This window comes from Scyliorhinus torazame, chromosome 11, assembly GCF_047496885.1.
Source record: "Scyliorhinus torazame isolate Kashiwa2021f chromosome 11, sScyTor2.1, whole genome shotgun sequence".
Taxonomy (NCBI): Eukaryota; Metazoa; Chordata; class Chondrichthyes; order Carcharhiniformes; family Scyliorhinidae; genus Scyliorhinus; species Scyliorhinus torazame.
In genome coordinates, this window is record NC_092717.1 from 53,579,295 (window position 1) to 53,596,165 (window position 16,871).

Consider the following 16,871-nt stretch of genomic DNA (forward strand, 5'->3'; position numbering starts at 1 on the left):
GTGGTGCTCCCATGCATCTGTTGCCCTTGGCCTTCTAGGCGGTAGATGTTGTGGATTTAGAAGGTGCTGTCGAAGGGGCTTTGGCAAGTTGCTGCAAAGCATCTTTTAGGTGGTGCACAATGATGCCACTGTATGGCGGTGATGGAAGAACAAAGGGAACATAAGAACAGTAGACCGTTCAGCCCATTGAGCCTGCTCCACCATTCAATACAATCATGGCTGACCAAACACTTCAATGCCTTTTACTCACACTATACCCATAAACCTTTGTTATTGTTCAGCAGAAATATATCTTAAACATACTCAATAACTGGACCTCAAAAGCACACTGGGTAGATCATTTCAAAGATTCAGAACCCTCTGTGTAAAGAAATTTCTCCACCTCAGTCCTACGTGGCGTCCCCCTTATTTTGAAATTGTGCCCCCTGGTTCCAGGCTTCCCAACCAAAGGGAAACATCTTACCTGCAGCTACCCTGTCTATTCCTTTACAATTTTCTAGGTTTCAATGAAACACGAGAGAATAGAGGCTCAATCGCTCTTCATAAAACAGTCCCATCATCCCAGGAACAAGTCTGGTGAATCTTCGCTGCACTCCCTCTACAACAATATCCTTTCTGACGCAAGGGGACCAAAATTGCAGTGTACTCCAGCTGCAGTATAACCAAGTTTCTGCAAAATTGGAGCAAAACCTCACCACTCCTGTACTCAAATCCTCTTACGATAAAGGCAAACATTCCATTAGCCTTCCTAATCGTTGCACCTGCATGTTAGCCTTAAGTGACTTAAGGACAACCAGGTCCATTTGTACATCTACACTTCCTAATTTCTTGCTATTTAGGAAATACTCAGCACATCTGTTCCTTCTAACAAAGTGGACAACCTCACATTTTTCTACATTAGATTTCCATGCAGATTTTCTTGGCCACTCACTAAGTCTGTCCAAATTCTCCTGTAGCTGCTTTACATCTTCCTCACAACACACTTTCTGGGCTAGCTTTGATCGTCCGCGCTCTTGGAAATATTACATTTGATCCCCACATACAAATCATACATATTGTAAATAGCTGGGACCCAAGTACAGATCCTTGCAGTACTCCATTAGTCACAGCCTGCCAACACTAGAATAACCCATTTATTCCTACTGTTTTCTGCCTGTTAGCTAATCCTAAATCCATGTGCTTTTATTTTGCTAATCATCTTCCTGTGGGGAACTTTATCAAAAGCCTTCTGAAAATCGAAATATCCCTCAACTCTCCTTTATCAATTTTGTTAGTAACATCCTCACAGAACTCCAACATGTTCGTCAAACATGACTTCCCATTCGTAAATCCATGTTGACTATGCCCAATCATATCATGATTGGCCAGGTGTCCATTTAGCACATCCTTTATAATACATTCTAGCATTTTCCCTACTACAGATGTACAGCCAACAGGTCTGTAATTCCCTGGTTTCTTTTTCCTTCCCTTCTTATATAGTGGGTATTAAAGGTGGTAAATGGGGTGCCGACCAAGTGAGCTACTTTGTCCTGGTGTCAGGTTTCTTGTGTTGTTGGAGCTGCACTCATCCAGGCAAGTGGAATGTATTCCATCACTCTCCTGATTTGTGCCTTGTAGCTAGTGGGTAGGCTTTGGAGAGGGAGTTAATCTCCACAGAATTCCCAGCTTCTGACCTGTCCTTATAGCCATTACATTTATATGGTTGGTCAATTTCTGTTCAATGGTAACCCCAGAATGTTCATAGTGGGGGAATTCTGTGATTGTACTGCCATTGAATGCCATGGGGAGATTCACTCTCATTGGCGATGAAGTGAGACTTGTGCCACTTGTGAGACGCGCATGTAACTCATCACCCTAAACCTGAATGTTGTCCAGGTCTTGCTGCATATGTGTATGGACTGCATCAGTATCTGAAGAGTCACGAACTGTGCTGAACATTGAACAATCATTAGCAGACATCCCCACTTCCGACCTTATGATGGAGAGAAAGCTACTAATAAATTAGTTGAAGATGGTTGTGCCTAGGATACTACCCTGAGAAACTCATGCAGTGATGCCCTGCAACTGAACTGATTGATCTCCAACAAACAGGGTTACTCGGTTATAGGGATAGGTTGGGGGTGTGGGTCTAGATAGGGTGCGTTTTTTGGCAGTCGCTGCAGAGTTGATGGGCCAAATGGCCTCCTTCTACACTGCAGGAATTCTATGCCTTTGCATGGGTGAGAGGGCCAAGCCTGCTGTTGTCATTGCTGGTGTTTACATCTGGTTTCATTCTTTTTTGTATATTTGGTCGTGGTTTGACAAAAACCTAGTGGCCCATTAAGCCATTTCATTAGGGATTTAACAGTCACACAATGTTGTGGTTCTGGAGTCACATGTAGGCCAGACCAGGTAAGGATACAAGATTTCTTTCTCTCAAGGACATTAGTGAACTAGGTTTTTATGACAATCGATAATGATCAATTTTGCTGAGACTAGCTTTTTAATTCCAGGTTTATTCATTTAATTTAATTTCGACCAGCTACCATGTTGGGATTTAAACCCATGAGCTTCAGCCTTGGTCTCAGGATTACTAGTCTGGCAACATTACCACTACACCACTGCCTCCCTAGTACAGTGCCTTTAATTGTTTTCCCTGATTGTTTCTAAAATGTTACCCGCCATTGATGTTAAACAGACGGACTTTAGTTACAAGGAATGTCCTCACAGGATAAAAGACATTTGCCACTCTGCAATTCGCTGAACTTTCCCCTTATCTAGGATCATGCTAGAGGGGGTACGAAAGAGATTTACAAGGATGGTGCAGGAATGGAACATTTTAGCTGAAGAAAGATTTAATAGATTTGCATTCTTTAGAACAAATGAAGCTGAGGGAAGATTCAATTGAGGATCCAGTGTGAACAGGAAAAAAACTATTTTCATTAGCAGGGCGATCACTAATGGGGAGCATATATTTAAAGCAACTGGTGGAAGGAATAGAGGGAGCTTCAAATTAACTTTTCCCACTCAGAGAATAGTGTGGATCGAGAGGAGCCATTGCTTTTCAATGCATTTAAATAACACTTAGATTATGCACTTGAGGTGCCATAATCTACAGTGTATAGATCAAGAGCTGAAATATGGGATTAGACAGGGTAAGTGTTTGCAGTCAACGTGGCCTCCTTATATGCCATAGCTCCGTTTCTTTCCCATCCCATTTTCATGATTAAACCACTTTCAGCACTCAATTCAGGAGTGTGCCTCCGCATTCCTGCTGCTCACCTCCTGAATAGTCTTCAGCCATGTCTTCTTGTTTTCAGTTTCTTCCTTCCACTTGTAGGGAAGAGTATCTGCTCGTGGTCCATTACATCATTAAAGCCAGAAGGTATTGAAGCGAAGTGCAGACTTGACACATTGAAATTCCACTATGACACTTTCTTCTTTTGCTCATCCACCTCCACCTTCCATCAACTGTTATCTTTAATAGTGCAGTAAAAATCGACTCATGCGTCATCAAATCCATTATGCTAATTGGTCGAAAATCCAGATACAAATGTAGTGGCTGGGTTAAAAAGTAACTGACAAACACACTGCACTTGATACTGGGTTCTTTACTGCAGCAGACAACTCCCACAACCCTGGCTCCCAGCACATTTAAGTGAAGGTATATTAAGCACCAGGTCATCATTTGTTTAAGCTCCTCCACAGATAGAACATAGAACAGTACAGCACAGAACAGGCCCTTCGGCCTCGAAGTTGTGCCGAGCATTGTCCGAAACCAAGATCAAGCTATCCCTATCATTCTGGTGTGCTCCTTGTGTCTATCCAATAACCGCTTGAAAGTTCATAAAGTGTCCGAATCCACTATCACAGCAGACATTCCACACCCTAACCACTCTCGGAGTAAAGAACCTACCTCGGACATCCCTCCTATATCTGATTATCCCTGTTGTACTCTTAGAATAAGTTATTTGCCCCCGATTTAGTTTTACAATTTACTCTGCTGGCACCTTTGAACATTTTAGGTTCACCAGTCCAGAAGTGGCTTAAAATTGGGCATAATCATATTTCTACAGATTAAATTTTGCCACTGCAAGCCTAGCATCCTGACAGTGCCCCTGCCTTTGTCACCTGATTGGAGGGAAGCGAGGATTTATAATGGGCAGGGATCTATGCTTGCACAGGTGGGTGCTATGAGACGGAGAATGGGTGATGGAGATTAATTAAAGTAGACTAATACGCCACCGAGGGAACAATTTCTTCGGAGTGCTGAAAAGGGAGGGGATAACAGTAAATGGTGGCAGAAATAAAAGGCTGTTGGGGTAGAAGACCACAAGTGTGACCCTAAGCATCCAATCGCTTGTCATTTAAATTCTTCAATTCACTGACTTGGTCTCCTGCACTGTACTATTGAAGTTCAATGGAAACTTGGGGAAACAGCATCTCATCTTTCAAGTAGGCACTTCAGACTTCCAGACTCAATATTAAGCTAAACAAATTCAGAGGAGATTATAATCACTATTTATTTCCATAAAATAGTTGCTAATAAATGATTCTGCTCATCTTTCCTCTAGACCCATATTGTTTCTTCATTTGTCCCATTACCAAGCACTTCGTCATCCACCATCATTTTTGTCATTTAATCTCTCTGGCCTTCTCCCCATCACAGACCTCCCCTCTCATTCTTTCCTCTTTCATGCCTCTGTCCTTTCTTGAAACCTGTTACATCTCAAACTTTTCCCAGTTCTGGTCATTGATCCGAAAAGTTCATCATGTTTCTCTCCCCAAAGATGCTGCACAACATGCTGCGCATCTCCACCATTTGCTTTTATTTTCAGATTTCCAACAGCCACATTATTTTGCTTTTGTTCTGCTTTATATTTTAATTCTGCTAGAAATTCTTTGTATGCTTCATCAGTGTGGAGACCACATAAATGTATTGCATCAACCACTCGCAAGCAGCAAAATAGAACAGGAGAAACTACTACGTTATATACACATCCTGTGAATAACCGGTTTGTCAAACAGATTCTCATACTGCAGCCTATGCTGAAGTCACTGTCAGATGGATAATAATCACTCATTACCAGAAGTGAAAATATATCATTTCAGGGGTGCATCTGCAGACAGGAGAGTTAACATTTCATCAAAACATGGCACCTACCTAGCAAACACAGAAAATGCAATCTCTGTCCTATTTACTTCCTTCCATCCAGGGCCCCAAACACTCTTTCCAGCTGAAACAGTGATTTACTTGTACCTTAAATTTAGAATACTGTATTCACCCATGCTCAAGATGCGGTTTTGTCCACACTGGGGAGACCAAATCCAGAGTGGATGATTGTTTACCTCGGTTTAGTCCACGAGAATGATGAAAGATCATCAACCTGAAAAGTTAACTCAGTTTCTCTCTTCAGAGCTGCCTGACCTTTTGAGCATTTTCAGGATTTTTTGCTTTTATTTCCAATTTCCAGCATCTGCAGTATTTTGCTTTTGTAGTCATTACCAGAACTTTCTCTCACCTAATGTTTTACAGTGCTAGCAACAAAGTACATATACAGAACTAAAGGGGGAAAAAATAATAAAAGTTTTGTCCTGGACAGCAACCAATTGTGAATTTAGTAGAATCTTTCAAGCAAAAATTGATACTTTGATTCATTCTTCAAAGTAATGTTCAAAAGCCAAAATTCCTCAAGATTAATGCTCTCTGTTGAGACAAATTTTCTAAGATAGTCACACTTACAAAAAAAAGTTTAGAGCAGCAGCTCATGCAGCCTAAGCAGATAGTATTCAAATATATTTGAGATTGCCACTTATTCCAGATTCTGCCTGTGAATGGCCTACACAGGAGCTTCAGAAGCCGGTAAGAAAGTAATAATGTCCTCCAGAGAGCAATTTGATAAAGTAAGGAAGAAGGATTTCCACTGGCTCGAGTGTCAGTAACCAGAAAGCACAGGTTTAGACAACAGGCAAAATGATGAGAATTTCTACGCAAGTCTTGATCCAGAATGTACTGCACTGCCGAACACGTTGCAGAAGCAGATTTAATAGTGATGTTCAAAAAGGAATTGGGCATAAATATCAAAAGTAAACATGTACACAGGTGTAAGTAAAAAGCGGGGATGGGACTAATTGGACAGCTCTTTCAAAGAGCAGGCACAGGTATGAAGGACTGAACTCCATATATTAACATTGGAAATCTATATCTCAAGCTCCTGCTGAACAGCAATATTGCATACGAAATCTCAGAGGCATTTGTTATGAGTAGGTTCAAGTTCTTTCAAAATTATTTAAATCAGCATATGAATATACAACGGACAAGAGCACAATATTGAGTTTATATCACCTTGAAGGCAACTTTTGCTTTAAGGTCTTCCTTGTTTGCAGAATTAGCCCCCATGGATCATGGTATTTACAGACATGAATGATGACTTCAATCACCTCTTACTATTATGTCACACAAAAGGTAATAGTTGTAGGCTGCCATCTTTGTGCTGCTCATCACCTGAATTCATCCATCAGAGCTGCAACAAATTCTGCTTATTCTAAAGCACCAAGTGGGACATTTCTCAAAAATAGTTTGATGCTGATTGGTGCCAAAGGAAAGGAAAAGATGGAAAAATAAAAACAGAAAATGCTGGAAATATTCAGCAGGATTCATGGAGAGAAACAAAGGTAACAGTCCAGGTTGATGATCTTTGATCAGAACAGGGAGAGTTAATTAATAATGGGTTTTAAGCAAGTAGAAGGGGGAAAGAGTGGAAAAGGAACAAAAACAAAGATCTGCGATAGGGCAGAAGCCAGGAGCGATTAAATGACAAAAAAGCTGGTGTGCAAAACCAAAGTCAGTGACTAAAATAAGACAAGAAACAAAAGGTGCGCTGAGGGGAAATGTGATTGGCTGAATGATGAACAAGCGCTGTCTGAAAACAAAAATGAGAAAAAACAAGAGTAAAATTAAAACATGCAAAGATAAAGAAAACAAAATGGAGAAGAGGTTACGGTCTGAAATAGCTGAACCCATGTTGAGAGTGGAAAGCTCGAACGTGCCTAATTGAAAGCCAAGGTTCTGTTCCTCTAGTCCTTGCCCCACACACCATTTTGCGAGCATGAAGAGACAACATGGAGTTATGCCTCTTCAAAGTATTAGATATACCTTGATTCAAGTAGGTGAGAGTTTCATCATGTAGTTTAACAGCAGGGGATGTGGCTGAATAGAGCACATACTGGAATGGTGGATGCTTAGTTTCATTCTCTGAAGGAAGGTTAGAATCTTCTTGCTTGAAAATTGGTAGTGCCAACACATCACTGCAAAACAAGAATGTCAGTATCAATTTTGTCTACATGAAAACAGTACTAAAAAGAATAAATTTCTGTTCAGCAGAATGAATAACTTAATCAAATAATTTCTAACTACCCTTTAGTATTCTTTTCAAAACATCATTGGAGCCAAAAATTATAGTTTATACCTGATGGACAATGCGGTCTACAATAGTTTCAAACATCAAATTCAGATTATTACATATTTCTACAGATTGAACTGTCAAAATCTTCTATGCTCTCTAAAAAGGAGTGAAGTGCTACTGAACATATTCAAGGATGAAATCGTTCACATTGTTCATCCAATAAGATTGTGCACATCTAAAGCTTTACTATTACTTCAAACGTTGAGATTTATTTTTCCTCTAACATGGAGAATAAGGTACTTGGGTGCCTCATTTTTTTTCCAGCAAGATGTTATATCTCAGTGCTCAGAATATCTTATTAGCAAATGGAGGAGGACTTCAAAAGATGGGACATGTTACCGCTCTCGCTGGCGGGTAGAGTGCAGTCGGTCAAAATGGTGGTCCTTACGAGGTTTCTGTTTGTGTTTCAGTGCCTTCCCATCGTGCTCACCAAGGGCTTTTTTAAGAGAGTAGGTAGGAGTATAATGGGGTTTGTGTGGGCGAATAAGACCCCGAGGGTAAGGAGAGGGTTCCTGGAACGCAGTAGGGACCGAGGAGGGTTGGCGCTGCAAAACCTAGGGAGCTACTACTGGGCAGCAAATGTGGCAATGATCCGCAAGTGGGTTATGGAGGGAGAGGGGGCGGCATGGAAGAGGATGGAGATGGCGTCCTGTAAAGGAATGAGCCTGGAGGCATTGGTGACGGCACCGCTGCCGTTCTCGCCATCAAAGTATACCACGAGCCCGGTGGTGGCGGCAACGCTAAGGATCTGGGTGGGGCCAGTGGAGACGGCACAGAGGTGCAGTGGGAGCCTCGGTGTGGTCCCCGATCAGGGGTAAGTAACCACCAGTTTGTCCCGGGGAAGATGGACGGGGGGTTCCAGAGCTGGCATCGGGTGGGGATTAGAAGAATGGGGGGCCTGTTCATTGACGGGACGTTTGCGAGCCTTGGGGCACTGGAGGTGAAGTTCGAGTTACCCCCGGGAAATGCCTTTAGATATATGCAGGTGAGGGTGTTTGTGACGCGACAGGTGTGGGAATTCCCGTTGCTCCCGGCACAAGAAATTCAAGACAGGGTGATCTCGGGTGTATGGGTCGGGGAGGGCAAGGTGTCGGCAATACACCAGGAGATGAAAGAAGAGGGGGAAGCGCTGGTAGAAGAGTTGAAAGGTAAATGGGAGGAGGAGCTGGGGGAGGAGATCGAGGAAGGTCTGTGGGCTGATGCCCTAGGTAGGGTTAATTCCTCCTCCTCGTGTGCCATGCTCAGCCTGATACAATTTAAGGTGGGTCACAGAGCGCATTTGACGGGGGCAAGGTTGAGCAGGTTCTTTGGGGTAGAGGACAGATGTGCAAGGTGCTCAGGGAGCCCGGCGAACCATGTCCATATGTTTTGGTCATGCCCGGCACTGGAGGGGTTCTGGAGAGGAGTGGCGGGAGCAATATCTCAGGTGGTGAAAATCCGGGTCAAGCCAAGCGGGGGGCTAGCAATATTTGGAGTAGTGGACGAGCCGGAAGTGCAGGAGGCACTTTCTGGCCTTTGCGTCCCTAGTAGCCCGGCGAAGGATCTTGCTAATGTGGAAGGAGGTGAAGCCCCCTAGCGTGGAGGCCTGGATAAACGACATGGCTGGGTTCATAAAGCTGGAGAGGATTAAGTTTGCCTCGAGAGGGTCTGCGCAGGGGTTCTACAGGCGGTGGCAACCGTTCCGAGACTATCTCGCGGAGCGTTAGAGGAAGGTCGGTCAGCAGCAGCAGCAACCCGGGGGGGGGGGGGGTGGATGAGCAAGAGATAACATGAAGGGTGGGGGAAACTGGCACGTGCGGGAGAGAGCCAGTGTATAAAGATATGTAAATATACCATTTTGCCATGTATATATCTTGCTCAGTGCGATTTCTTGTTATTTTGTTACCGTGGGGGGGGGGGGGTTATTGTTTGTAAGGGAGAAAAATTGTGTTGTTGAAAAACTTTAATAAATATATATATTTTTTTTAAAGAATATCTTATTACATCACTACCATAAATACCAAGAGCCAAACCAATCTCCAAAGTAATCTTGGAATTAAACGAAAACTGACTTTGGTTGCTGGAGAAATGACTCATGTAATGTAACATATCAGAAAAAGTACACGGTCTGTTCACAAGTAACAGGAACATACTACCAGAAAGAAAGGTAGTAAGTTTCTTTTTGACTATCTCATTGAAGATTCAATAGGAAAATCGTATCTCAATTAAAAGGAGGGGGGGGGGAAGCAAAATCAAGGCCATATGAACATTTACTCAATGTCATGAAAATAGAAACTCAAAATGGCAAATTGGACGGTTCATGACAATATCATAACCATTCAAAGTTGCAGTGCTGCCTCAGTCAGTTGCAGACTATAGTTTACATGAATCAACATTTGGCAATCAACTTCATGCAGATCCAGGAACATGCTATAAAAGCAAATTACTGAGGATGCTGGAAAAGAGCTAACGTTTCAAGTCCAGATGACCACCTTCGACAAAGGGCCATCTGGATGTGAAAATTTAGCTTTTTTTCGCTCCCCACAGATGCTGCCAGGCCTGCTGAGATTTTCCAGCATTTTCTCTTTTCGTTCCAGGAACATGCTGTTAGATTAGGGCTGCTGTTTCAGTAAACACAGGTTAAACCCCATCATTTGCAATCAGCAATATCAATGAAAGTGCCAGCGAAGAACTAAAAAGGGAATGTAAATACTGCAGGTGCAGGAAATCGGAGCTAAAAACAGAAAATGCTTAACAGGCCTGGCAACATCGATGGAAAGGGAAACAAAGAGAATTAACGCTTCAGATCAATAATCTTTCAGAGCGCTGAGTAAGTTCTGATGAAAGGTGTTTACCGCAAGTATTTACTCAGTTTCTTTCCACAGGTATGCTAAATATTTCCGGTTTCTATTATGAAAATGGAGATTGGTGTATCCCTTCAATTCATCCAGATATAGTAAATGGCTTTACTCCTAATAATCTCACACTGCATTTGTACATCTTGTCTGCAGCAGACTAGATGCGAATTGTAACCAGTTTGTTTGAGTTCTTAGATTTCAACCATGAAATGCAGGCCTCTATTAATTACACCAGCCGCTCTTATATTGTTCTTATGTCTATTTACACCATCATTCATCCCAAACAAACTGCCATCAGGCAACAAGATAACAGGTATGGTACTGACAAACAGGCTGAGAAGATACACATAGGCCAGGAACAGAAACTGTCTCATGTGAACCTGCCTGGAATCGATACTGGCCATTTGCAACAGCACCCACATCAAGGTATAAATCGATTATTGCTATATGGATTTTCTGATTACCCACTCCCAAGTTCATGAATATGTAACAAACTTCCAGACACAGGTGATCAACTTTGCAGCAGGATGAAGAACAGACAAAAGAAGCCATCAGACTCCTTAATGAGCTGATGGCTGGTCAGACAAGGGAGTTTCAGAGGACAATGGGTCTTGATTGAACCACCATGGATAAACAGGAGTATCCTGTCCTTCTCATTAACAAGTTGGGGTCTGACTCGGACAATGGCCATTGGTGGGCGTATACATATGACTCAATCCAAGCTTCCCAATATAAAGATGATGTGGAGATGCCGGCGTTGGACTGGGGTGAGCACAGTACGAAGTCTTACAACACCAGGTTAAAGTCCAACAGGTTTGTTTCGATGTCACTAGCTTTCGGAGCGCTGCTCCTTCCTCAGTGAATGAAGAGGTATGTTCCAGAAATACATATATAGACAAATTCAAAGATGCCAAACAATGCTTGGAATGCGACCATTAGCAGGTGATTAAATCTTTACAGATCCAGAGATGGGGGTAACCCCAGGTTAAAGAGGTGTGAATTGTATCAAGCCAGGACAGTTGGTAGGATTTCGCAGGCCAGATGGTGGGGGATGAATGTAATGCGACATGAATCCCAGGTCCCGGTTGAGGCCACACTCATGTGCGGAACTTGGCTATAAGCTTCTGCTTGGCGATTCTGCATTATCGCGCGTCCTGAAGGCCGCCTTGGAGAACGCTTACCCGGAGATCAGAGGCTGAGTGCCCTTGACTGCAGAAGTGTTCCCCGACTGGAAGGGAACATTCCTGCCTGGTGATTGTCGTGCGATGTCCGTTCATTCGTTGTCGCAGCGTCTGCAGGGTCTCGTCAATGTACCACGCTTCGGGACACCCTTTCCTGCAGTGTATGAGGTAGACAACATTGGCCGAGTCGCACGAGTATGTACAGCGTACCTGGTGGGTGGTGTTCTCACGTGTAATAGTGGTATCCATGTCGATGATCTGGCAAGTCTTGCAGAGATTGCCATGGCAGGGTTGTGTGGTGTCGTGGTCACTGTTCTGAAGGCTGGGTAGTTTGCTGCAAACAATGGTTTGTTTGAGGTTGCGCGGTTGTTTGAAGGCAAGTAGTGGGGGTGTGGGGATGACCTTGGCAAGATGTTCATCTTCATCGATGACGTGTTGAAAGCTGTGAAGAAGATGTCGTAGTTTCTCCGCTCCGGGAAAGTACTGGACGACGAAGGGTATTCTGTCTGTTGTGTCCCATGTTTGTCTTGAGGAGGTTGGTGTGTTTTCTTTGCTGTGGCGCGTTGGAACTGTCGATCGATGAGTCGAGCACCATATCCCGTTCGTACGAGGGCATCTTTCAACGTCTGTAGATGTCTGTTACGCTCCTCCTCATCTGAGCAGATCCTGTGTATACGGAGAGCTTGTCCATAGGGGATGGCTTCTTTAATGTGTTTAGGGTGGAAGCTGGAGAAGTGGCCTCAACCGGGACCTGGGATTCATGTCACATTACATTCATCCCCCACCATTTGGCCTGCAAAATCCTACCAACTGTCCTGGCTTGATACAATTCACACCTCTTTAACCTTGGGTTACCCCATCTCTGGATCTGTAAAGATTTAATCACCTGCTAATGCTCGCATTCCTAGCATTGTCTGGCATCTTTGAATCTGTCTATATATATGTTTCTGGAACATACCTCTTCATTCACCTGAGGAAGGAGCAGCGCTCCGAAAGCTAGTGACATCGAAACAAACCTGTTGGACTTTAACCTGGTGTTGTAAGACTTCTTACAATATTTTCTTGAGTAATAGAATTGTGAATAAAATTGCATTAAACTGTGAACCTGTTTTGTCCTTTGTTCATCTCGCAAATAACGGCACCTGACTAAAACCTTTGAGTACATAAACTGGTCGAACATATTAGAGGTTCCCGAAATGCAAATTAACATCTGTCAGCTGTTCATTATGGATTAAACATTAGGAACGTCATGGATTGCTGTAAAAAGGAGCAGTGTCTAAAATAGATTTCAGTTTAAGCTTAGAATTCAAATCCCAAATCAATTTTTTATTGTGGGAGTGGTTGCAAACGGAGACCTACATCAAATTAGAAATGGCAAGGGAAGACAGAATCCCAAAACAAATGCAGACAAAAAAACTACAAACATGCCACACACGCACCAAAGGATCCCAGATTCAGTCTTGGGTCTGTGATAGTTGACTTCAGCTGTGGAAACAGCTGAGCCTTTATAACTGAATGCTATGCTTATCGAGCTTATGTGCACTCTACCAATTCCTGAGTGTAGAAATGGATGGGTTATAATGTGCTCTTATGACTATTCACTGCCTCAACCTGCCTCTACTCTTCTTAAGAAGGGAAAAAAATATATAGGAAATCAGAGATCACGCAGAAAAGCTTTTAATTTTAGATTCAGGTCTACAATCAACAAAGTTAGTATTTAAATATACACAAATAATTGTAACTCCACTAAAACTTAATATCTTGAGAAATACACAAGATTTGTAAAGTAAATGACAGAATATGCCATTCCAGGCATGTAACACTTCATCAGAACAGTTCTAAAAGGAAATATAACTGCTGCAGACAGGAAGTTGGTTCGCAGATAAGCACAAATTTAGAAGAAACGTGGGCGACACTGTGGCTAGCACTGCTGCCTTACGGCAACGAGGACCCAGGATCGATCCCAGCCCCGGGTCACTGTCCGTGTGGAGTTTTCACATTCTCCCCAAGTCTGCATGGGTCTCACCCCCATAACCCAAAGATGCGCAGGGTAGGTGGATTGGCCACACTAATTGGAGAATTTTTTTTAGGATAAACGGTTTCTGCTTAAGTTAGAGTCATTGAGGTTCACAGCACAGAAACGACCCATCGGCCAATAGCGTGTGCGCCGGTCAAAAACACTACCCACGTATTCTAATCCCATTTACCAGCTCTTGGCCCATAGCCTTCGTGTTGCAAGTTACTCCACCACCCTTTCAGGCAGTGAGTTCCAGACTCTGGATTAAAAGGTTTTCCCTCACATCCCCTCTAAATCCACTGCCCTTCCCTCTAATCTATGCCCCCTGGTCATTGATCCCTCCACCAAGGGGAAAGGTTTGTTCCCATTGACTCTACCTATGCCCCTCATAATTTTAGACATCTCAATCATGTCCCCACCTCAGTCTCATCTGCTCCTAGGAAAACAACTCCAGTCTCTCTGTACAGCTAAAACCCCAGCCCAGGTAACATCTTGGTAAATCTCCTCTGCACTCTTTCCAGTGCTATCACATCCCTCCTAAAATACGGATTCCAGAATTGCACACAATACTGTAGCTGTGGCCTAACCAATATTTTATACAGTTCCAGCATAACCTCCCTGCTCTTCAACTTTGTGTCTGGGCTAATAAAGTCAAGTATACCATATGCCTTCTTACCCACTGCATCTTCCCGGCTACCTTAAGGGACCAATGCATTTGCATACCAAGGTCCCTCTGATCCTTGGTGCTTCCCAGGGTCCTGCCATTTATCATGTATTCCCTTCCTTTGTTTGTCCTGCCCAAGTTCATCACCTCACACTTATTGGGATTGAATTCCATTTGCCACTGATCAGCCCGTCTATATCCTCCTGTAATCCAAGGCTATCCTCCTCACCAATTTTTGTATCATCCGCGAACTTACTGATCAATCCTCCAACATTCATGTCTAAATCATTTATATAAACCACAAATAGCAAGGGTCCCAACACTGATCCCTGAGCGACTCCACTGGAAACAGGCTTCCAGTCAGAAAAACACTCTTCAACCATCACCCTCTGCTTCCTGCGAAATTTCCTTGGATCCCATGGACTCTTGTATTTGCTATCAGTCTCCCATACGGGACCTTATCAAAAGCCTTGCTCAAGTCCAAGTTGACTACGTTAAACGCATTGCTCTCATCTACACACCTGGTCACCTCTTCATAAAATTCAATCGAGTTGGTCAGACATGTCCTCTCTTTAACAGAACTATGCTGACTGTTCTTGATTAATCCTTGCCTCTCCATATGCAAATCTCTCAGAACTGCTTCCAATAGTTTCCCCACCACTGATGTTAGACTGACTGGCCTGTAATATCCTGGTTTATCCCTTCCTCCCTAGTTGAATAATGGTACCACATTGGCTATCCTCCAGCACCTGTCCTGTGTCCAGGGAGGAATTGAAAATTATTGCCAGCTTAGTGAACACCGACACAAAGTATTCATTTAGAATCCTACCTACGTCCACGGCTCCACACACAAATTATCAGTGTGGTCCATAACATTGAAAGAAAGTAGTGTACTTAAGGGTCAATACTTGCTCTTGCTTTATCCTCAGTATACATAGGTAATTTCTTTATCCTCAGTATACATTTACTCATGTAATGGAAGTATTAGTTTTGGCAAACAGGTTAGTAGGATGGACAAATAGGCAACAGGTGAAATTTATTACAGATATAAGCTTGAAGCAATACACTTTAAGAATAAACAAGAAATGGAAGCATATACTAAATAAAAATTATACTCTATACTGACTGGTATATATGGACAGAAGAAAGTTTCAAAATCATAATTCCTTGAAAGTGCAATGTTGATAGATGAAACCTTAAAAGTCACGTTATTTTGGATTTTACACACGGGCATAGAGTACAAGAGTAAATAAACTACAAATCTGTTCAAGACATTCAGAGTAGGTTTTAAGTGCCCTGAGAGCACTAAAGCTATGGAAAACATGAAAGGTTGGTCTACCAATAAGATGCCAGATATATGGAGTATAATTATGAAAGGACACTCAAGACATTTCCAATAAGGGCAGCACGGTGGCGCAGTGGGTTAGCCCTGTTGCCTCACGGCGCCGAGGTCCCAGGTTCGATCCCGGCTCTGGGTCACTGTCCGTGTGGAGTTTGCACATTCTCCCCGTGTTTCCGTGGGTTTCGCCCCCACAACCCAAAGATGTGCAAGGTAGGTGGATTGAACATGCTAAAATTGCCCCTTAATTGGAAAAAAATGAATTGGGTACACTAAATTTAAAAAAAAAAGACATTTCCAATAGAGAATAGAAAGCCATGTAGAGATTTTTATTGCCGTTTCTGAAATTGTCAAAGCTTTTGACAGTAAATACAGGCCACTCCGACAAGAGCTCATTAATTTAAAATTGCCATTTCAAATGAGAGAGAAAAGAAGTTTAATTTTCAAAGGACTATTGAAATGTGGAATGCTTTGTAACAGCGAGTGGTTGGAGGACAAAATATTCTGAAACTCAAGAAAAACGAGACTCCAACAAAAGGGATTAGTTTTGGATGACTTTAGCAATATTCTGTGCACACAATGTACTGAATGCCCACCTCCTTATGTTGTAAATTGTTGTCATTCTCTGCAGAGATGCTGACAACCTCACTGTACCCCCAAAATGTACTTCCAATTTTCAGCATTCAGTTTTTCTTTAACAAGTATTTCTTTAAAATCTGACAGACTGGTAAATACCCCAAGTCTGCTGAAAGGAGCTGCCACAATCTAAGATTATTTCACTGTGTTTCATGTGTATATTACTGAATACAAATTTTCACTGATGGTATATTTTTTACTTCAGCTGCTGCAGAAAATTTAGTTAACTTTAAAATAACCCAAAGTTTCCTCAATCCCCTGAATGAAAAGATTTCAACTAAGTTTTCAATTATAATCACTTCCATATTGGACCATTTAAAATACAATATTTTTATATCAAGTTAATTATCAAATATGTTGCATCCACGCCACTGCACAGCATAGTGTTAAATGGATCCCTGCCGGTGTTTCTTTCACTCATCCAAAGAAACCTTCAGTCCAACTATTATTATTTGCTTACTCGCAACTTTTTCTAATTATGAATAATTTTCAGGGAGCTTCCAGGTGCGGCGATGACCAGCTGAGTCGCACGTTTTGGCACCTCCCGTTGGAACGGACTTTTGGGCTCTTATTAGGAGCCCCAACGGCTAAAACCATTGTGGTGAAATAGAAGGGAATCCCCCCCGGATATATATGGAGAAAGGAGAGAGTAGTGGCTGGATTGCAGAGGATCCTCAGGAGCAGTGGCAAGGAAGGGAAGCAAGATGGCGGCGGAAGGAGGCCGTTCGGTGTGGGGCCCGGAACAGCAAGAG

The 16,871-nt window shown here is 42.7% G+C and overlaps 1 protein-coding gene across 5 annotated transcripts in view; it reads right to left on the reverse strand.

Annotated features, from left to right (window-relative positions):
* Positions 1-16,871, reverse strand: part of LOC140385290 (upstream-binding protein 1-like) — a 150,391-nt gene that overhangs the window by 119,398 nt on the left and 14,122 nt on the right. For 3 of the 5 annotated variants that reach the window (XM_072467290.1, XM_072467288.1, XM_072467289.1), the window contains exon 2: positions 7,136-7,287. The exons of 1 other annotated variant lie outside the window; for it this stretch is intronic. In XM_072467290.1, the coding sequence (XP_072323391.1) occupies positions 7,136-7,287 (152 nt within the window). Of the gene's footprint in view, positions 1-7,135; positions 7,288-16,871 lie in introns of those variants that run through there. One more of the 5 variants, XM_072467291.1, reaches the window with a different exon arrangement.